Source organism: Anabas testudineus, chromosome 8 (genome assembly GCF_900324465.2).
Source record: "Anabas testudineus chromosome 8, fAnaTes1.2, whole genome shotgun sequence".
Lineage (NCBI taxonomy): Eukaryota > Metazoa > Chordata > Actinopteri > Anabantiformes > Anabantidae > Anabas > Anabas testudineus.
In genome coordinates, this window is record NC_046617.1 from 14,444,049 (window position 1) to 14,466,845 (window position 22,797).

Below are 22,797 nucleotides of genomic sequence, written 5' to 3' on the forward strand. Positions count from 1 at the left end.
TGCACTGTAGCTTTTACCAGTGACCTTAGAAACGTCACTTATGATGAAAAAAGGTCAGAGTTTGTGGTAGATCGGCTTGGATGATTAATTCCGTTATTCTAAAATATGTTGGTTTATATATTAAAGTGTAGTAATGTGCTGAGTTTGCATCAGAGATTTTATTATGAAATATGAAATTCCCGGTTTGTGGGAGGAAAATCCTTGGACAGTGCGGAAGCAGTGGAATTTGGGGGATTGGTCTGGGGCTGCAAATTCAAGTTAGACGCATGTGAGCAAATTATTATAGGAAGTAAAAGAAGCTTGGCTTACAAATTAAAGCGACATCTATTCTCACAAGACCCCTGCAGCATGATGAGCCAAGGGGTGAGTTTATTTTGAAAGGGCAAGGCGGAAGTGCTATTTTTGCTGCACAAACAGCAGCAATCAAACGTGTAGTGTCACTGTCGGAAAACACAGGGATACAAACAAGAGCACAGCCCGCAATAACCGAGCTAAATCCAGGAGAAAGGAGGCGAAGAGACGCCGCTACGTGCCGCTCGGTGCTCCCCTGCCCGCCGACATGGATGTCCGACACGGGCTGCAGCGCTAGACTCCTGCGGCAGGACTGAAGGTGAGCGCTCTCCCTCTTGGCCCCGTTTCTCTCCATGCTGCTCGCTATCCATTCATTTGTCGTGCTGGAACAGGTGTATGCCAGCAGCCGAGCAGGATACATATGTCCGGGTCGTGCGTAACGTCCATGCGTGTCCTTTGCACAGAAAACAAACTTTAAAGTTGGCTGTAAACGCAAACACCGCGAAATGTCACTAGCTTTGGATTTCAGCCATGGTCTAGGCAGCTGGACTAAAATATTTATGTTAAAGATGGTTGAGACAGAGTCTCTGGCTGCTCCGGATAGAAACTCAGGCCTGTGTGGGAATAACCGCGTCCCATCCTCTCCTCTGCTCCTCCTGTCAGGCGGATGCTGCATGTCGGGATCAGTGTGGTGATGGACACCCCGACACCGTGGCACGCCTCTGTTACACGGGCCACACTGGTTACTGTGTCCACCGAGGCGTTTTATGTGGGTTCATGTGGTCCTTCAGTCAGACTAATGTGGATGTGGGTAGAAAACAGTTTACGCACAAACACCTTAGACCTGCAGGCACTTGAAGAAGCACACTGACCAAATGAAGACGATTTGTCATACAAATCATTATCTATTAGACAATCATACCAATCATAAGACCCAATACCAGCTTTATCTATTTCAAGGAACTTATTTTGGAAATGTTTGTGGCTTCTTCAGATAAACATATTATTTTCCGACCTTAAGCTCAGTATGTGGCAAAGTTTCAAATGTCTACACTTACCACTACTGAGTCACTAAAAGCATCTTGTAAGTTACCTAGCGTGTGCACAGGAGCCTTGTTTTTCAGGCTTCTGTCTGGTCGGTCTACTTTCTGTCGCCTTGGGCATGTTAGTGTACAGTGCAGATCAGAAAAGGGTTATTCTATGTGTTGGTTCCTCTATTCAGATGTCAGCATGGCAACTTAATGTAGCCCAGAGGTGAAACGCTGAGACCCTGGAAGTTTGTACATTGTGTATTTCAGATGGTGTTTCCATCTTAGGGATGTGAGTCATTTGATAAAACTGTGAAAGGTCAGAGAGGAGAGGCGCTGAAGTGTTGGCAGAATAACAGATGAAGCAACAAGAAAGGAGTGAGGCGAGTCTACCCGAGCGAGCCCTATCAAACTGACCTGCAGCCACATATAGACCAAAATAACCACTGGATAGTGGCACAGCAGCGAATATGTTATTGATGTTAAGAGGTGACTGAAAATAGCCGTGTGTCATGTTAAAGATCCCAGCCTGTCATTATACACCGTGTGTTCAGGCAGCGTGGTCGTCAGTATGTGTATGTGGACAAGTGGGTTAGTAATAGCCCAGTGGCTCAGAATGAAGTAGTACTGTGGGTTACAGTAAGAGGAAGTGAGACTTGGCAAATAGTACATTGTCCTCTAGTTATAGATAATTGAATGTTTTCAGACTTTGAGACAGATCTGCGTCACCTTATAAATTAAGAAGGCACTTGGTTCGAACTGTAACTCTTTATATTGAATGTTCACTTTTCTTTTCATTAAGAGGATGTGATGAACATTTTGTTCAAACAAACAAAAAAAAATCATTAGTTCTGGATGGTGATTATTAACATTGGCAAGAAACAGTGGCTGCTGTTTACAAGAAGTGCCAGCGTCAATGATAAAACACTTCTTCAAATGTGGACCAGATTGCGGTGTACAGTAAGCCTCCTCTCCGAGGTCATGCCTGCGTTTCGTGCCAGCAGCCTTCCTGTCTGGGGTCTGGCATCAGGAAGTGGGGTGCCTGCTTAATCAGGCAGAGGTAAACATGCGCTCTTAGGGAAAAGGAGAGAGAGAACATTCCTGAGATGGAGTGGGGAGTATACGTGTCAGAGTGTTCGGCCAACAAGAAAACAAGGTTACACACATGAATACAGACACGCGTGTCAATGCAACAGCACCTTGCTTTTTTTTTTAAACACACAATTAAACATGGGTTCTGTTCCCAGTGCAGTGCCGATGTGAATGACATCTGTTGCCCACTGATAACCGCTTGGAATTTCACAGAGCGAAGTTCAGTGTGTTTACACACGTCTTCTGTGTGTGTACTTACCGGTTTGTGTGTTTACAGAAGGTGGGACGCGTTAATATATACAGCACCTGCGAATGTATGAGTTGGTGCAGGTGTGTGCGAAGAAAGTGTGGCCCAGAGAAATGCTGAACAAGTACGTCTGGGAGAGGGGAACCTGGGGTTGGGCGCTGCAGTAAGGACACTGCAGTAAAGTAGAAGCACACATATGACGGAGGAGGTGAGGTGGAGGTGAGGTCCCGTGCAGCCTCATTGAGCCTCGCTGTGTCACGCTGTTTTTACATTTACATGTCCATCACGTTTCCTCCTTCCTTGTCTTTAACATGTCTTCTTCCACTCCCAAATCCCCACATTCAGAGGATGGGCCCAGTGTCTTGGTGCCTGAGGAGATGTCTCTGGGTCGGCTCCTGCGGCGTGCCTCCTCCAAGGCCTCCGACCTCCTGACCTTTAACCCTGGGGTGGGGGGCTCATCGTTGCGTTCTGGCCTGGATGGCGAGATCATCTTCTCCAAAAATAATGTTTGTGTGCACCCCGCGGAGCCCCTGCCTGGCCTGGCTGAGCACCACCCAGGTTAGGCTGGTTTTCCCTGAAGCATAGTTGTTATGGAAACTAGTATTGACATTAGAAATTATTGGCTAGAGTTGTTTGTTTTGTAGTAATAATACCACAATCCCTCACAAACCTTTGAACCCAAAAGATAAAACTGCTAAAACAGAGGACTAAGTGTGCAATAAGTAAGATAATTAATTTAGAACAGGGATTTTCTGATACTGTTGACATACAAATATATACTAGAATGAGTTATTTCCTTTCATATTACCAGATTCTTCACGGTGTACAGTAGTTATTCCTGACATTACTGTTGCTTTTCTTGCCCCCCCCCCCACCTGTAGGCTACCTGTGTGTGCATGTGGAGAAGGATGACAGCCTGGGAACAACTCTCATTCTGACCTGGGTGCCCAACTCTCGCATCCAGAGGCAAGATGAGGAGGCGTTGCGCTACATCACGCCCGAGAGCTCCCCTGTACGCAGGAACGCACGGCGCCGAGGCAGACGGTACAGAAAGTCATTCGGTCTTAAAATGTCTTGGATGCATTAAAACGTCTACAACATGAGTAGTAAGAACGTTTTCGATAAGGTGTTCATTCTTCTATCTGTATTAATTTTAAACCAACTTTTCCCTCCAGACCCCATTCCCGTCCTCCAGTAGCCCAGGAGGAAGATGAAGATGACGAGAGGAACATTAGCACCAGCACGTCAGCAGAGAACCACGGCCTGGTGGTGGAGACGGGAGCTGATACAGCCTCACCCCAGCAGCAGCTGCCCTCCGCTGGGGAGGAGGGCGATGAAGGTTCCTGTGAGCTGTCGGACGAAGTGAGCCGGGACAGCACCATGGGGTCGGACTCGGACACCTTCTCCTCACCCTTCTGCTTGTCCCCCGTCAGTGAGGCGCTGTGTGAGAGCAGCAGCTCTGTCTTCTTGGACAATGAAACCAGGTAAGTGAGAGGGATGAAATGAACATCACTCATTATATATTGTTCAAAGTAGTTGAGTTGGTTGGATCCATCACAAGGGGTAAGTATAAATAAAGTAATCAAACTGTCCACCTCTTCATAACTCTCCTGTTTCCTGTCTCACATAATATCAAAAATGAAATTAGTTTAACTGCCCTGAAAAGAACTGATGAACTAGGCTGTCTAATTCAGTGCTCTCTTGAAAGTTTGTGTTTACTTTTCTGATCAATCTCATAATCATTTTAGTAATTATGATCAATTCTTTCACTATACTTTCTGTATAGCTGGAGCTTTCTTTGTGTTCAGTGTTGAATCCTTCAAAGTAGTGCTGTTTCATGTAGACTACCTTAAGGAGCAGATGCTGTCCTGTTGTTTGTTTGTTTGTTGGTTATTATTGGCTGTGAATAAAATCAAAAACAGTCAATGTCAGTGGTTAGAGCTAAAAAATACTGCTGACTGCTGTTGAAGATGATATGATTTACATGTGCAACTGCTGGACAAAAGAACAACATTAACAGTTAAGTCAGTGTCTAATTGTTCAATAATCACTTTTCCAAGAGCAGATACCCAAATGCAGTATATTCAGATTTTTAAAAGTCACAGAAGTTAGAGTGATACAGGGAAACTACATCTGTTAACAGGGACCTATCCACAATTTAAAGAATAATGAAGTCCAAGCCCACTCCTGCCCATTATTTTGATGTGCAAAACATCATCTTTTTTTCTTTTTTTATGTATAAGACCAAATTGTTTGCATTGGTCTTCTTCGAGGGCAGTTTGAATCTATCCTGTAGAACCCAAAACGAAGTACAGACCGCTTCTTTGATGCATTAGTGTTGTGATAACATTGATTGAATTGCTCACTATTGTGTAATTTAATTTAACTTCAGTGACAAGTCAATAGGACGTGAAAAGGTCAGGCTTATAATCAATCTAAAGAGCGCCATCTGCTGGACCATTAGACAAACTACTGCAAACGTCCTCTTGCACTCATCAATAGATTGTAAAGTTTTGACTTCAGAGAGCTCAGTACAGTTCAAATAATTTCAGTACAAGACAGAAAATAATAGATTAGATCACACATCCAATAATGGTGTTTTATGTATTATTAACACTGTGAAATTCAGCCTAAAAAATATACACAATCCATGTAAAACATTGCTTAAAAACTGATTTCTATAGGATATAACAAAGCATATTCAGTGGTAGTTACAGATGTTTCTTCAAAGATACACAGCAGTCTCTAGTGAGGTTAAGAGCTGTGCGAACAAATTTACAGACCAAATCGGGATTAATGTTAATTTGGGTTATTTTTGTCAAACAGATTTAGGGATTATTTAAAAAAATATATATAAATCTTCTCAGTGTGCTGTCAAATCATATAACATTTTGTGTTCTTGTTTCAGTGCGATTTAGGCTGTCTCTTTTCATCTCCTCTTATTAATCCCAAATTCTTACAGTTATATTACAGACTGACTTTAACTACTACACAGACACATTTCTCTATTCGCTATTTGAAATTGACAATCTGCTCGCATTTGCTTTCACCCTAATAGAACAAAAAAATAATCTGAGAACGTCTAAATGACATATTATTAAAGCCTATTATAACCTGCACAGTTTATTGCATTCATTATAAAGGTGTTTTTAAGTTATGCTAAGCTGCCACAAGGTGGAGCCAAAAAGAAAAGAATTGATGGCATAAGTGATAGTTTACACTCTGAGGCCACATGGTGGTTTATTGCACTAAAACTCAAATTCCCATGGGGTTGAAAGCAGGTTGATGATTTCAGTAGTGGGCATGAAAAATGTGATCCACTTATTTAAAGCGACTCTCTGTGTGTGCAAATGTTTTATAATGTCACAGATGGCCCAGAGTAAGTTATCCAACCCAACCTCCCAAAACCTCAGTCCTTCCAGAGATTGTTCTCTAATCAAGGGAGCCATCTGGACAGTGACTGTGTTGCTGTTCGGACCTCACGGCTGTTTGAATTTATGATTCCCTCCGTGGTCGTTTCCTCATGCAGCTATTTGGCCTGACATGTTGCCCAGAATGTGCGAGCCAGTTTCAAGTGTGTGTCGAGGAGAGAGAGAGAGAGCGAGGGAGTGAGTCAGTGTGTGTTTAAGTCGTTTTTAACCACTCTCCGAGCCCAGCTTGCTGTAAGTGCAGTGAGTGTGTGACTTGGCAACGCTCTCTGCTTCACAGCTTCTAACCTTTACTCTGTCCTTCTCTTCCCCGTCTCCTCTGTGCTTCACTCAGCGTTAGTGTCTCTCTTCAGCTGTCACGAGCGTCATGAGCGCCTGTCCATCCTCTGCTTCGCTCTTCTCCTCCATTTCTCCATTCCTTCCCGTCTTTATTTTGCATCTTTTCCTCTTGCTCATTCTCCTTGTTTTTCTCAATATTGTTTCTTTCTGTGTTGCCCACCTCTCAAATATCTTGCCCCCCTCCCATTCCCTTCCTAAAGTCTGTGTGAAGCCCTTTGATTCCCAGTGCTCCCGGGGTTGTTGTGCTGGGCTGAATGTCAGCTCTCCGGATTAGAGGACTGAAGAGAGCGGAGCAGCAGCCAAAACCCTGGAACCCACTCAATTTCTCTTTCTCTCTCTCTTGCTTTAATTGACACTGTTAAGGGGCCAGGAACTGGAAACATGTCACTTGGAATCACTCAAAGAGAAAGAACCTCGTATGGGAGCAAGAGTGGATGATAAAGGGAGGGGAGAAAGAGGAGAGTGGTGGGAGAGAACCAAAAGAGAAATCCACAGTAATCTCTGTCAAGCTTTTTTAACAAGTTTAGCAGAAGTTTATTAAAACACTGTCGACTGTCAATGTGTGCTGCCTACTTACAAAATTTTTAACATGATCCAGAGTTTCTGATGTTGTGGGCCTGTGACCATAGTGAATCACAGTCCTACAGAAGATAAAGGCAATCAAACAGTTTTATGTTGCATAAATATTTTTTTCTGTCATATAACAGGACCTATAAAACTATTTAGTTTTATTAACATTGAATCAAAGAGCAATAATGTGTTGGGTTTTTTTTTCGTACATCGATCTGCAACAACAACCTTTTTAATGTCAATGTGAAAACAGAGCTTTACCAAGTGATTAAAAAATCTGAATCAATGTTTAGGACATTGAAAACTCTTTGGGGGAAGGCACAGAAATCACTCCAGAAGACCTTGCACTTATCTTGTGATCCCTTTTGCAGGTGCTGACCCCCTTTCTAAAGCAAGTATATGGACAGTCCTAGAAATGGATATCTCTGACTTGAATTTACCTTTAGTCCTGGGATTATTGGAACACCACATGATAAATCAATAGTTTGTCCCCTTTCTTCACATTTCAAACTCTACTGTCCACTTTACACTGTGTTCCTGCAGGGCCCACACCACTCCCTACACCCAAGCCCTCCCTCATCTCTCTGTTCCATCCAGGGATTAACTGAAGGGCCTGGGAGTCCCAGGGGGCCTGTAGCACTGGTTCTCAGGGTGACCTGGCAGCACGTTTCCCCCAGAGGAAAGTATCATGTCAGTGGAGAGAGGTGTTATGAAGGGCCTCAGGGCAGTTTGAGCTCACCCTTGCCTGGTGGGACACAATGATTACAGCAGCCTGACTCCATCAAAACATCTTGTTTATGTAATGTACTGTGTGTACAGTTTATGACATGGCTGCTGCCTACATTTGCTACCTGCCGTACATGAACAGAATCAGTCTGTGGGCCCTCACTGACTTATTGACACTGTTGATAAGTCATTGAGTTTCTGCTGTAATGCAACACAGTGGACGATCCACACATAAATGCCAAAACAAATGTGCTTTGTTCCTCTGTTTTCCATGGTTTTTGCACTTTTAATAACATGTGGAGAACTTTGCACTGCATGGTTTTATACTTAAAGCATGCAGAAAGAATGAAGGAAATGTCTCCTGTCAATGTGCTCGAAGGCCTTGTAAACACCCTGAGAATGACAGTAGAGTAATGAAAAAGGGAGTAGAGTGAACTTCAGTAGTCTTTTAAAGCTCTCCTCCATATTTTAAATTACTTAACTCCCTTACCAGCGCTCTCTTTGCCTTTTGCTTAGTATCCTTGTGCTCCAAAATCTGCTTTGTGGCGTGATACATGAGACAGAGAGCAGTAAATCACCAGATAGCAGAGGATACTGTGCAGCTTGGATTGATCAGCCTTGTTATTTTCCTCATCTGCTGACAGGGAAATGATTAGCCAGACGTGATTGATTCAGAGTGTAATAGATTAGTCCTGGCTTGACTCCCTCATTTTTTTTTTTAAAGTACCAATGTGCCACTTGTGATGACCTGTAAAAGTTTTGCAAAGAAAATAGTTTTATGAGTAAAAAGACAACACGATACTTTTAGGTTCACACACGTAGTCAAAGTAGAAGGAGAAAAAGTTATTATAGAATAAACTACACTTCGTTTGCAAACTATTTTTTTTCATTATTAAAATAATTTATTTGATAGGTTGTCGTGTGCAGATAACTTCATTTAAACGTCTACCTATCAAATGTCAGCGTGTTTAATGCATTTCTGTGTTGGTCTGTTTCTCAGCTTTAGCATTTCTTGAGACGTGTTGGAGAGTGCATTATGGTCATTAGCTATGGTCCATTTACTTGTGTTTGTGTGTGTGTGAAGAGAGAAGCACACTGAACATGCCAGGCAGTGAGTGATTCTTATCATTGAAGAACTTGTGTGTTTGCTGTGATGCAGGGAGTGTGTTGGTGTTGCCACATATACAGTTTTGTCGTTTTTCTGTCTTGTCATTTGCGTGTGTTTCTCCATTTTGATGTGTGTGTGTGTGTGTGTGTGTGTGTGTGTGCTTATGTGTCTGCTCTTGCAGCAGAGGAACCCTCGGCTCAGATTTCAATGCCGGGAACAACATGCTAGCCGTGGGGGAATGACAGGGGAAATTGGACGGCAGACAGTGTGATTTGTGTGTGTACAGATTTCCTTGTGTGTGTGTGTGTGTGTATGTGTGTGTGTGTGTGTGTGTGTGTCCTCAGAAGCCTCCATGCATTCCAGCCATTCTCAGCCCTTTGGCAGAACCATATTGAGACACAAAACAACAGTGCATTACTTAGTTGGGGATAAGCCTATATGTCTGCACATTTATCACTGGGCTAACACTGGTGGCCGTTACTACATGATGGTTATTATGAATCTCCCACATAGAGCAAAGATAAACAGCATCTTACTTCTTTCACAGAGAACATGACTCATTTCCCTTTAGCCAAAAAATAACTTTTGTAATTCGAATTCTCAGAAACTCGTGTCTTTTTTTTTTCCCTCAGGGAGCTTTGTGAGGAGTCCATGACCCACTCGGTCAGCTCTGCATCCAGCCTGGACAGCCATGCTCCATCCGAGAGCAGCAGCCAGTCGCAGAGCATGCGCTGGGAAGAGCAGCAGAAACTACTGGCTCTGGAGCAGCTGTGTGGTGTTTTCAGGGTGGACCTGGGTCACATGAGGTCGCTGAGACTCTTCTTCAGGTCAGCCTGGAGTGCAAAAGGTCATGGGGAGATCATGAAGGGTTACCTTTAAGTGTTACTGTGCAGGCTTTAGGGTGCTGAGGGTTTGTTTTCTGATAATAACTTCCTGAAAATAGAAAGATAGTTCCTGGAGATTATTTAAATTAGATAAGAAGTAAAAATGTTATTTTAATTGGTTCCTTTATTGTGTGTGTTACACCTTTAACAAACACATTTCTTCATTATCGTGCTGTTGCAGTGATGAGGCGTGCACCAGTGGCCAGCTGGTGATAGCCAGCAGAGAGAGCCAATATAAGATCCTTCACTTCCATCATGCTGGTCTGGACAAGCTGGCTGAGGTCTTTCAACAGTGGAAGTGCTGCAGAGAAACTCAGCTTAAAGATCAGGTTGGCTTACAAATCTAAAATTGTGACAATGGGAAACTATCTACTTCTTCTGTGCCCACATTCTTATAAAAAAAAAACCTGTTTCTGTCAGGTGTCAGATGAGAGGTCATGCATGCAGTTTTCTATTCAGAGGCCCACCCTTCCGTCAGCTGAAACCCACCCAGAGGAGAAGCTTTATCGGCGGCTGAATGTCACCACCTGGCTACGTCACCTCAACCAAAACGGGCAGGTAGAAGAGGAGTACAAGCTTCGCAAGGTATGTCCGTGGGTTGTGTGCACATGCATGCTTTTACAATAATGCAGGGTCACTAATCCACATCAGTCTCTAATGCTGTTGTCATCATAGTTGAGAGTCACTATTTTTCGCTTTCTTTCTCTCAATCACACTAAAACAAAGTCATTTTGAAAGTCAACACAGCGGTGTCTGAAGTTTCAGTTTTAATCATCACCCCGAGCCTTTAAACAATGAGAGGATTGGTCTTGGCCAGTATCCCCCTGTGAGTCATTTAAGTTCTCTGGGATTGACTCAGTTGAAGGTTTACCATCTTACTGAAATGAGTCAGTGGCAGTTAGACCGTGACCAAGACGTTTCCTCAGTAAACACAAAAATGCAGAAACAGAACAGCACTGTTTTTTTTTTTTTTTTTTTTTTTGCTGGACACGCAGCTAAAACAGTGTTTGTGTTTCTGTTTTGCAGCATTTGCAACAGCTTTTGGTAATGTGATAGCTGAGTGCATGCTTTGTTTTTTACAAAACTCTGTGCGTGGGTTATTTGCATATAGTATGATATGTTCTCAGAGTTCAGCATCTGTTGGAAGTGATCCCTCACTGTGTGCCCCGCGTCTGAGAATACTCCCTTTGTACTCATTGTGTTTGTTCACATCCCACTCCTCATTAGGCTATCTTCTTCGGTGGTATTGACCCATCTATCCGTGGTGAGGTGTGGCCCTTCCTGCTGCACTACTACAGCTACGACTCCACCTCCCAGGAGAGGGAGGCCTGGAGACTGCAAAAACGCGCCGACTATCACGACATCCAACAGAGGAGGTGGGGAAACGAGCAGATAGAAAGAAAAATATGTGCTTGTTTGAAAAGATTTACTGGTTTCCAGTAACATCTGTGCCACAGAATGAGACCTGAGTGACAAGCATGAAGTAATACCACAGTTTATTTGACATTATGGAAATCGGTGCATTGTAAGTCTGACCAAGATGTGGTGGTATTCCTGACACTGTGAAACGACAGATAACATGGCTGCAGCATCGGCTGCCAAATGCTCAGTCAGTCAGACATTGAACCATATGTGAGTCTATTGTGGCTTCTCATCGCAGGCGCTGAGCAGTCAATAGGCACAATCAGGGAAGTGTTAAGGGGAGGTGCCGGGTGTGAAATAAAAGCTCTCTGGAGAAAAAACATGTCAGCGCTTATCAGATCATAATCTCTCATCAGAAGGAAAAAAAAACAGCTCTGGTTCACACAAGCATGTTCATAAGCATAACCCTGAATCTGTATTTGCCACCAAGAGGTTGAGTGTACACATATTTTTCAAATATTGTGCTGCTCCATCTCTAATGAACGTGATAATTGGACAGGCTTCATCTGTATGGCCTATTAACATTTGGAGTACATCACAAAGTCTTATTGAAGTCAAGTAATTAGAGCCCTTGTTCTGACTCTGATGTGGATTCCTTTAAAGACCATTTCACTAGAGAAGCCTCCAGGGCCACTGGTTGATCATTAGGAGCAAGGATGCATGTCTGTGCTTTTGCTCCTTGTCTCCTAACTTCGTCTCCTTTTGGTTAGCAGTCAGAACTGAGCAATTGGAAATGGAAGCAATGCATCTGTGAAGTAAAGTAAATCCACTGCTGACTAACCAAAGACTGTATTCTTCCAGATGAAGCTCAAAAAGCACATTTAGCTGTGATAATTACTAAAATGTTATATCACTGCAGGTTATAATATCTTTTAGGATTATCACCAGTCAAGTTTAAAACTTGGAATAGAGGATGGCCATCACTTCCTTCATTACTTCACTTTCATGTATGTTTAAGGCCATTTTTTGAATATTCATTGAGTTGAAATCTTCAAAGCTCTGTCGTGTTGTACCAGCAGTCAAAACTCAAACATTAAATATGCTCATTAAGTATAACAAAAAGCTGGAACTTCATAGCGATGATTCATATTACGTGTTGACTAATGGCCTAATTTTTTCCGTTTACTTTAGACTTGTCATTTCTATTTTTAATTATTGAGTTCATCGCTGCTTCACAGATTTTAAGGTTAATCTGTTTGTATACGTTTTGGTGTTTTGTGCTCGACCATACCAGCCTCAGAAATATAAAGTGGTGAAAACATGTACTGAAGAGAGAGAGAGAGAGAGAGAGGAAGAAATGGAAGAAGAGATGGAAATATGGCCAGGGAGGGTCCAACAACACAAACATACAGCACTGAAACAGTTGCGTGGCGTTGCATCAGGTGTGCGCACATTATTCCTGGTGGGGCCACATGGAAAACAAACAGTGTTAATTAAATCCCCTCTGCTTGTTAGGACATGAGTACATTAGTGCCACACACAGAGTACACAATATACTCCCGAACATTTAGAGGGAGGAATGAGGGGGTTTATGATTGTGGTATTATTCTCTGTAGACTACTTAATGGTGAAATACACCTTAAGTCCACTGCTTGCCCACCCCCACATTTTTTAGCTCATTAGTGGGAAACTGTGACTGTGTGATACACCAGAGTGACACATTGAGGCTAAGATCATTTGATAATGGGTTATTTGGTATCCAAATTGTCAGCCATTTCCTCAGAGATTTGTGTGGTGAAAACTTTTTAAAACTCACTTGCTCTCATCCGTTTACGTCATCGTAACGTTTGCAGGTTTGTTTTTTTCTCACTTTTCCACTTATGCTGCATATTTGTGTGTGTGTGTGTGTGTGTCCAGATTGTCCATGAGCCCGGAGGAGCACAGTGAGTTCTGGAGAAAAGTCCAGTTCACGGTGGATAAAGACGTGGTGAGAACTGACCGCAGCAATCACTTCTTCAGAGGAGAGAACAACCCCAATGTAGAGATCATGAGGTCAGAACATTTCTCCTCACTTTCCCCTTTTTTCTTCCTCTCTCGATCAACATCTCTTTCTCTCTCTCTCTCCTTCTGTCACCTTTTCTCAATCCATCCTTATCATTCCCATTACTCAACGCAACGCACAGGCGTTTCTATTCATTTCATATTCTAAACCCTGGGGGAGCTGCAAATGAGTTTCATGCTTTATTGACTCTGACTAAGCCGTCTGAACACTTTTGATGCATACTCAGAGCTAATGGCTTTCTAAACGAGGAGCAAGAGGATTTAAATAGCATATTAGTTTAGTGACACTCATTGAGGCTCCTGGTATTTGTCTAGATATTATTTTGGGAGGGGTAATACCAGCTCTGCACATGTCCAATTGCAGGGCACTTATCTCACGCTATCTCACATCTATTATACTGATACGTCACAGATATGTTTCTCTGGCTCATTCAGTCTAAGCGTGTCATTTCAATTGAAGATACTGGCACCTTGTTATCAGTTCTATCTTTAATTTTCAAAACCCAAAGGCGCTGTGAATGGTGCTTCCTCCTCCTCCTCGTCTTTTCAGTTTTTACCAATGTTCTCTGTTGTCAGTGTTGCACAAAACCGGTAAAAATGTCCTCAGGTTTTTCCTTTTGTTTATACAGTGTTTACTAATGCATGAGGAGTGCCAGGGAAGTTTTCTTCAAAGTATCCATATACAAAAAAAGGGGAAAAAAGAAATCTCATTAATTAGCTCCCTGGTTACCAGAGGAGTTGGCATAGCAACAGCAAAAGCAGGGCTCGTCATGTTTTTCTGGGCATTACTACGCTGAAACACATGTTGGATGATTCAGAGTGTTTGGGTGGGACCATGCTTTTCAGTGGTTTTGTTGAGCTGCAGAAATATTTCTGTATAAGAGACTGTAAAAAATCGAAATGTTTATGATGCTGCATTCCCTCATCGTGTTCGAAGTGTATCTGCTGAGATCTTACGACAGCACTAAGATTTCAATGACTGTTCTTGCCCCAGGCGGATTCTGCTCAACTATGCAGTGTTTAATCCAGACATGGGCTACTGCCAGGGCATGTCTGACCTGGTGGCCCCCCTGCTCACTGAGATCCAGGATGAAAGCGACACCTTCTGGTGCTTTGTTGGCCTAATGGAGAACACCATCTTCATTAGCTCACCACGGGATGAAGACATGGAGAGACAGCTGGTAGGATTCTCCTGCGTGTGTCTTTGACAAATAATCGGTGATGTCATGGAAGGAAAACGCAGGAATTACGCTTTTGTAGATTTACTTTTGATGACACCACTGTGATCCATCAGATGTGCTTGTTTGCACACACACTTTTCCAACATTTTATTAGGGAATTAGGTCTGCGCAGTAAAACCAATCTTGATAAATATTTAGAAAAGCATCTCTCGATGACAATGATAAGCTGAAGAATAATTTCCAATGAGTAAACATTACGCCACTGAGTCAACTTACCTCAGTAACTGGGTTACATAGCTGACATGTGTTGTTCCAAAACATGCCAAGGAAACACAAACACACACACTGTTAGAGAAATAAATATCAGCTAATGTGTCAGAATCAGGCGTCCTCACAGGATGAGGAAATGATAGACAGTAAGCATGCCGTAGCCGTAGCTCAAGAATATTTAAAGCAAACCGGCTGCAGTCACAGCAAAAGGTCTGGATACTTAAATGAGAGATTTCAGTTTTATTACATTTACAAAAAAAAAAACATTTAATCATTATGGGTTATTAAAGTGTAGATTCATGAGCATAATATCAGTTTAATCTTAGGGGTTTGAATACTTTATGGTGCTGCTGTAAATTCCTCTTCAAGGTGTTGTTGCTCATTTTGTGCATTCGTGTAAACAAAATTCTTTCACGTTAGTTTCACGGACGTTTGCACTGTCACTAAGGTGAAATTTGATTCTACTTCCTGATGTTTTGTTTTCCCGCTTTGTTGATGTCTTCTTGGCATCGTGGTTATGATACATTATATCTCCAATCTATACAAGAATTACAAAGACACAGTGGGAACACTGAAAATCTGAATGTCAGCCTAAGAAAACTAAAACATTTGGTAAACCTAGAAAATGTTGAGCTGTGTTTGTAACCTCTCTGGTTGACCTCTAGATGTACCTGCGGGAGCTGCTGCGCCTCATGCTGCCCCGCTTCCACCAGCATCTGACCAGGCTCGGGGAGGACGGCCTCCAGCTGCTTTTCTGCCACCGCTGGATACTGCTCTGCTTCAAACGAGAGTTCCCTGACACAGAGGCTCTCCGCATGTGGGAGGCCTGCTGGGCACACTACCAGGTCAGGGCAAAGTCCAAATGGCTCCTTAGCATACACAAAAGAAAAGTGCATTAATGAGTGCACAGAGACGTTTGGTGGTATTCAGCAAAAAAAATATGATGATTTCTTTCAGGAGGCATGTACAAAAGAATAATTAAAACAATATACACCAGCCTGGCACCTAATCTTCAAAAGGGTTTCACTGAACAGTGGTTAGATTTTGATTTAGGATATCCCACATTTGTGTTTTTAGTGGTTTATAGCAGCTTGATAATCATTGAATAAAAATTATAAAGCATAAGCAAACTATTAACTGATATGTAACGTGTTTAGATTAAACTGGAGGTTAGTTTGCTTGTCTTTTCCACCTCCCCTGTCTTGTCTGGGGTTCAGTAGATTTGTAACTGTGTCGTGTTCACTGCCACGACCCAGAGCTTAACACCTCTCCTCGCTGAGAACGAGTCAAATATCAGCCTCTCTGGCTCATGCCATCTGTTCACTGAAGAAGATGTTCTGATATTCAGCTACAGGTGGTGATGGAGGAGATAGAAGAAGAGTGAAACCTCGGTTTAGACAGTTGATCACATACCAGATGGACAAAAACAAGAATTTCAGATTGATATCAGATTTTTCTGTTCTTGGGAAATATCACAGAATAGTAACTGAACAAGATATGAGAGAGATATAAGATGTCATAATACATTCATACTTTAGAAAAGAGAGAAACTATATAACTCTGGGTAATTTACAGTGCAGAGATCTTTTAGCAATACACACCAATAGATATTTAACAGAACTAGTTAATTTGATAAAAGGAGTGACCTGCAGATTATTGTGTATGTATAGTAAAATAAAATACACAGCACTACGATGTCCACAAACAACATGGTATAAAGTCTTATCCAAGTCTCCATTCATTTTTAATTCACCTAATTCACTTACCAACTTTACATTCGTAGTTTTTATTTTTTTTTCCATTTTCAGTGTTAATTTAAAGTTCATGCATATCTGTCCTTGTTTTTTCTTGTTCTGTGGTAATGTTCACATAGTTGCTTGCAGCAGAGACGTGACTAAATACCGAATGCTGAGACAATGTTATAATTGGTTTATCGTCACAGATAATCTTTCCAGACATTTCTGCATTTGTCTTCGAGTTTTGACCTCGGCACTAACCTCTTTCAGTCTCTCTCAACAGACAGACTACTTCCACCTCTTCCTGTGTGTGGCCATTATTGTTCTCTATGGGGAGGATGTGACAGAACAGCAGCTCGCCACTGACCAAATGTTGCTCCACTTCAGCAACCTCTCCATGCACATGAATGGAGAACTGGTGCTACGCAAGGTATCATTAAAAATGCTATTTCCAAGAATTATAAATTAGAATAATCTGTGGTTTGTGACAGTTTGCACAAAGACTGCTGCATTGCTACACATTTTAGTCAAACCAGTGTTGTTTTTGCATTAAGTAGCCCTGCCCAGTGCTGCAGCAAAGCAGCTATGACATCCTGCAACTTGCCAGGAGAGCTTACAGCACTAAATGGGATGCTGCTGTACCATGCAGAGGATTTATGATCTGCATCCCTGTGTCTGTGCCTGCTTCCTCATGTTTATGGATGCTGTGTTAGTACTGCTGCAACCACAGGCAGTGAGTTTGTGTTGGCATGCAGCTGGCGTAACTCCTTTTGTTGTTGCCTGAGATTTTGCATCTGATATTTTAAGAGGAGGCGGGGCAGCATTTTAGCTTTAGAGAACACAATGCAATGCTGACCTTGACAGCGTTCAGTTTTTTCTTAGCTGGAGCTCAAAGATGTTGATTTATTTTAATGTTTTGACTGGCTATGTTTGATGACTGACACTGACTGTCTTTGTTTGTTGTCATCTTCGTTGTTTTATATTTACATATTTCTGTTCATCCTGCCACTTTCATGCTGCTCCTCCAGGCCCGCAGCCTTCTCTACCAGTTCCGCCTCCTACCCAGGATTCCATGCAGCCTACACGACCTTTGTAAACTTTGTGGCCCGGGGATGTGGGACAGCCGCTACATCCCCACTGTGGAGTGTTCGGGTGAACACCCGGACTCACAGAGCTGCCCCTATGGAGGCACTTCCACCCCACAGCCTTCCTCACCCTCTCCGTCAACCACACCTTCGCCCTCACCAAACCCAACTCCCACACCTCCACCGGAGGGCAAGAAAGGCTCTAAAACCAGAGATATTTTCACATTCCGGAAACAGTCCTGAGGTGGAGGTTATGGTGAGCTTCTTCTTGTCTTGGCTCATGTTAGTACAGCAAAGGTTTGGATCCATCTGCTGGATTCCTGAAATGTTTGCTGCCATCTGACCCCAGACCCTGCTCCTAGTTTCACTATCTTAATGAGCATTTTTGTCACTTGATCCCTTCATGTGGTGCAATGTAGGACACTGCCTTACCAGAATGTTATTTGGAGCGTTCGATATCTCATAAATCTGCAATGAGGATGGATTGCAGTTGGACAAGCTAAAGATCAACAAGCTGTGTTGCTCTTGAAGCAGAATGGACAATCATCAGCCACTGTGTTGGTCTGGAGCTCCTTCAGGTTCTTCTCTGCTGCTGGCTTGGCATACATCCATGGGCTTTGCAGGAAGGAGGTCACATTATTAGGGTCTGAGGCAACTGACCTAAATTTGTGCGGACTCCGACCACAGCTCAAATGAAAGTAGATATTCATTCACAGGACTTGAACTTAAAATGTTCCTGTGTTCTCACAAAACACACAAAACAATTTGTGTGAATATCAAATTATATGTGCATATCTCAAGTCTGAACAGGACATTTTTACCATGAAATCCAAACCCAGGTGTTAATTAAGAAGAGTTGATACAGAAATAGAAGCATAATAATATTACTGGTACTCTTTAAATTTAGTTTAATTTGATTTTCCAACAAGTGAATGTTTGCGTTTATATTAGCAGTTATATAATATTTAGCAATATTATCCTTGCATGAGCGATTCCTTACATATAGAGGGCACAACATGTTTGTTGAAAAACACATAAGCCCAAAACAGAGGTAAGAATGTGTTTATATGACAAACACATCATGATATAGGGCTCTGCGTATCTCATCACATTGCAGTAAGGAACATACCATAACATAATTTCTCTCAGTGTTTCCAACATGCAGGATGAAGCTGGTGGTAGATTTTCACATAAACATCATGTGAGCAATAGGTGCTTCACCATTTACAGTTCCTCGTTATTGATGGATATGACAACATTGCCTGCCAGCGTAAACATAGATCATGTTTCTGTCTTGACAAAGGGATTTCTTCTTTTCTGTTTCCTTTACAGTTTTGTTTCTCCTGTGCAAAATTATTTGAAGCAGGGCTGCAAAACATCAACACCACAGTGTTATTGTTTTGTTTTTTTCACTCCATCGTTATCTCAACTCTCACCTGAAAATGAATGACGACACGATATCAACACGAAGAATCAGTCCGCATGAATGTATCTCGTTTTTTGCATCTTCTCACATGACTCTAGCAATCAGAAACTCTTTTCTGTGTGTGTGTGTGTGTGTGTGTGTGTGTGTGTGTGTGTGTGTAAACTGGAGTGACCTCTAAACATCTGGTAATGAGTTGAAGCTGTAGAGGACCCCCCTCCCCTCACCAGTCTCTTTAATTATAGCAGTTATCATGAAGAGAACTGAGGAGAAAAGGAGAAAAAAGTACCGGCTGTTTGGACTTTTAAGGAATAAAAAGGGGGAAAAAGAGGAGAGGTGGAGAGAAAAGGCACAATTTAGGCTTCATACAGGGATATATAGTGATTTGCTCCTGTGATTTGCAAATCCCAGGTGTAAAGATGGTCTCTACTCAGAGGCTTTCCCCCGACAGCTTTTGAGTGACACTCCTGGGGGTGAAAACATCTTCAAATTGCTGCTAAAATGCAACATTAAGACCTTCCCCCAGCCACTCCTATCGGGTCTCTCTTGTGGTCTTTCGCTTTCTCAGCACGCAGTCGCTGCAAATGACATCCATAACTGCTCCTTTTCCCTATTAGTTATCATGTGCAGCTGCTTGCTTCAAAATGCCCGCAGAGTTTGAAGATTTGGTGGCTGTGCTGAGATGGGCGAGAAGTCAGCGATGCATAATGGGGAAAGTAATCCAACTCAGTTTGTGTGTGTGTGGGAGGGTGCACGCATGCACGTCTTTATGATCTTGTTTTTTTTTTTTTTTTTTTTTGTTATTTTAAACCTTCATTGAAATCACATTGTCTGCACAGGCACTATAAGTCACGAGCTTAAATAATAACTACTCCTATTCAAAGGAGTTTTGTCCAATCTTCACTGAATGTACCATGTTGCTGTTAAAGCTCAATGATATGTTGATATGTTGCTGAACATCACTGAAAAAAGACCCCTATTCTTGGTATTAATAAAAACAAAATGCTGTCATACTTACCTTTGGATAATGTCTCACTCACAAAAAATACCATTTCTACTCTGACAACAGTTGACTGGATTTTGATTTGATACTAATACCTTTTCTCATTAAACACTCCTCACGTAAAAGCATAAAGTCTGTGTATTTAGTTTTGTATAGTTTGAACTGAATGTAGGCATGAAGCATAATATAAGAAGTAATCAGATGCTTACTATAAATCACAATGATATGCATTCATAAAAAAAGGAGCAACAAAGTGATGGTGAATATTTTACGCAGTGCGGTCAGTAACTGAGAATCAGAGAACTGAAACTTGATGATATTCGCTGATTTTTGGAGCTGATCCAGATTTTCTGAATAGGACATTACTTATCAGTCATGCCTCCATAAATGTATTACTGAATAGTTCCAAGATCTCGGGGAGGAAATGGGGCCAGAGCTTCTGTTTTAAGTGTCACAGAGTTCAGTCAAAAGACACAAATTGACCCACAACGAGAAAACAAAAACTCCAAAGAGATACTCAAAAGCACATAAACAAGATGCTAAAAAACCAAAATAAATACAAATTGACCACTGAACATGACAAAGATTTACAAAGACCAAGGCAAAATAACAGTAAAGTGAGTGAAAAGGGCCCCAGAGACACACAAAATGACCACAATGACACACAAACGGTCCATAAAGAGACACCGAATGACCATAAAGAGCTTCTGTTTATAGTTGTTTTGTGTTTATTGAAAGGATGTTGGGACATCTTTATTTTCTTGTTTTCCACATAGCTTAAAGCACTTAATCTTTTATGAACCCTGATACCTTTAAATTCTAAACCATATGATTATGGATGTTCCTTCTTGACCAAATCTGTTAAAATTATCCATCATAAGTGTAGCAGTTACTCCTTTTACGTGTAACTTCTTACTAGGAAGACAATTTTTAGGTTTTCTCTTTAATAATTCTAGTTATTAATTATAATTTAAACGGAGCAGCAGCCTGACTTTTTAAAAGGTAACGATTGCAACAACAATGGCAAATATAGCTAACAATAATGCCTCTTATATTACATATCAGCCTGCACTGTAAACCAGTTTTACGAGAAAGAGTTGGGGGTAGCTGTAAGACAGTGCTGCCAACTTCCTGAAATTGTTTACTTGGTTTTCCAGCAGCCCTTAGATCTCAGAGAACACCTGAGGCAGTAGAAAAGCAAAACACTTGTCTTTTCATGAAGCTAGCTTAGCAAGACAAGCCCCAGATCATCAGTGCAAGACATTAAACGTGTTTTTCATGTTGTTACTTATGTCTGCACCAAAACTGGTTTCATTTTTAATTGTTAGTACTGTTATTTAAGACGGAGATACAAACATAAATGTGCATTATGGCAAATTCGACTCTGCAGTACAGCTGTATTTGAAATTGCAACATTTCCATCTGTGCCATTTTTATCTGCAGCTGCAGCTACTTCTGCTTGTGCAAATAAACAGATTTCACTTGCGAAGTAGCCAATTTGGTATCTGGTGTGTAGATTTTAATCTCTCAGATACTGAGCGAATGTGTGTAGAAAAAAAAATCAGTAATCCACTTGATGGTTTGTCTAAATACTAACACTCTTTATTCTCTCTTAGTGTAAGCAGCTGCTGTAAGAAATAAAATGTTTTTCAGTTTTGCGTCTTTAAACTCTGCAAAGATGAAAAAGACGAGGTGTGAATTTTGCCTCGCAGGGGATTTCCTTTCCAGTTTTTTGACAAACAATATAAGGCCTCCCATGAGAAAAGGTAGCAGAGGCAGACGGTGCGTTTCCCAGAGTTTAACCCTGGTACAGTCTTATCGGCTTCGGCTGTTTGTTGTGGCTGTTTGACAGTGTGTGTGATGGCTCAGGCATTTGACAGTGATCAACTGACTGTCACAGACAGCTGTGGAGATATTATCAGACGCCATCGCCAGCTTCCTTGATAGTAAAAGGAAAAACCCTGGGCTGACTTTGGGGAATGGTTCTCCTACTGCAGGTATTCTGGTTTACTGACTCAGACTACTTCCTGGAAAACTAAATGTTCTTGACTTTTTTCTTTGGAAGACCGAGACCATGTTATGAATGTGAGTGTTTTTTGGCAAGGACCAGCACATGGCATCCAGTGACTAAACAAGTTTTGTGCCTCACTCACCGTATAAATTCCTCCCTATATTAATCATGTTGATTAATGCAAGACATCACTAGGATGAGTATAATGGATTTCACAAAGAAAATGACTTGGAAATTACCTTAACCTGTACTCGGAAATCGCCCTGGGACCTAATCCATTGTAAGCAATTCTCTACTGTACGTGTGATTATTCTGCTATCCAGAGACCCTGCTGCCTCTGATGTGGGGGCCTGCCTGCCTGCAATTACAACCCATTAGCCGCTGATTGATAGCTCCTCTGAAGGCTAATGCATTTCTATAGCAGAAAATAAGATAAAGGGAAAATGACAATAAATACATAAATGAATAAAACGCCACTTCTCATTGCTCAAATCTTTGGCCTCTTTGAATCATTCGAGTGACTAATGCAGTTTTCATCCACATAAAAACTAAATTACAGTATACGTGCGTGACAGTACAACAGAGGAGCCCATTAAACATCACAAAAACTGGATCACCCCGCTGTAAAGTCTGCCTGAGAAGTGCAGTGCTCGTTGGAGGTGCTTTGCTTATTTCTACACGGCGTTAGATTAGAGAACTTTTAGTGCGTCAATATGATTGATAAGATCTGTGGTTTAACAGTAAGACAGAAATGTGTGCGTGAAGTGATATGCCCGGCCTGCTGTCCCTCGTGTGTTACAACCTAACGCTGCTTGCTGTATTATCACAAGCTCCACACACTCTCAATAACCTACGCAAAGCACTTCATCTCTGTGGACGTTCTTTGTTTCGCAGTGGTACTAAAATACTCCTCCAGTCTGTCGGTCTTTGCGTGTGCATCACACTGATACGC

The 22,797-nt window shown here is 41.9% G+C and overlaps 1 protein-coding gene across 1 annotated transcript; it reads left to right on the forward strand.

Annotated features, from left to right (window-relative positions):
- Window positions 1–444: 444 nt before the first annotated feature.
- On the forward strand, window positions 445–19,953 carry tbc1d16 (TBC1 domain family, member 16). The gene is made up of 13 exons (XM_026360786.1): window positions 445–610; window positions 3,004–3,216; window positions 3,540–3,702; window positions 3,834–4,142; window positions 9,462–9,656; window positions 9,895–10,042; window positions 10,134–10,298; window positions 10,941–11,089; window positions 12,993–13,127; window positions 14,131–14,317; window positions 15,253–15,432; window positions 16,607–16,753; window positions 17,352–19,953. Exons 2-13 carry the CDS (start codon window positions 3,036–3,038, stop codon window positions 17,649–17,651), a joined length of 2,259 nt encoding a protein of 752 aa, XP_026216571.1. The 5' UTR covers window positions 445–610; window positions 3,004–3,035; the 3' UTR covers window positions 17,652–19,953.
- The last annotated feature ends 2,844 nt before the right edge of the window (window positions 19,954–22,797 follow it).

Coding starts and splice junctions, on each gene's coding strand:
- tbc1d16 (XM_026360786.1), top strand. CDS start 3,036: ATGTCTCTGGGTCGGCTCCTGCGGCGTGCCTCCTCCAAGGCCTCCGAC. Junction 10,299..10,940: donor AGGAGTACAAGCTTCGCAAG/GTATGTCCGTGG, acceptor ACTCCTCATTAG/GCTATCTTCTTCGGTGGTAT. Junction 13,128..14,130: donor CCCAATGTAGAGATCATGAG/GTCAGAACATTT, acceptor TTCTTGCCCCAG/GCGGATTCTGCTCAACTATG.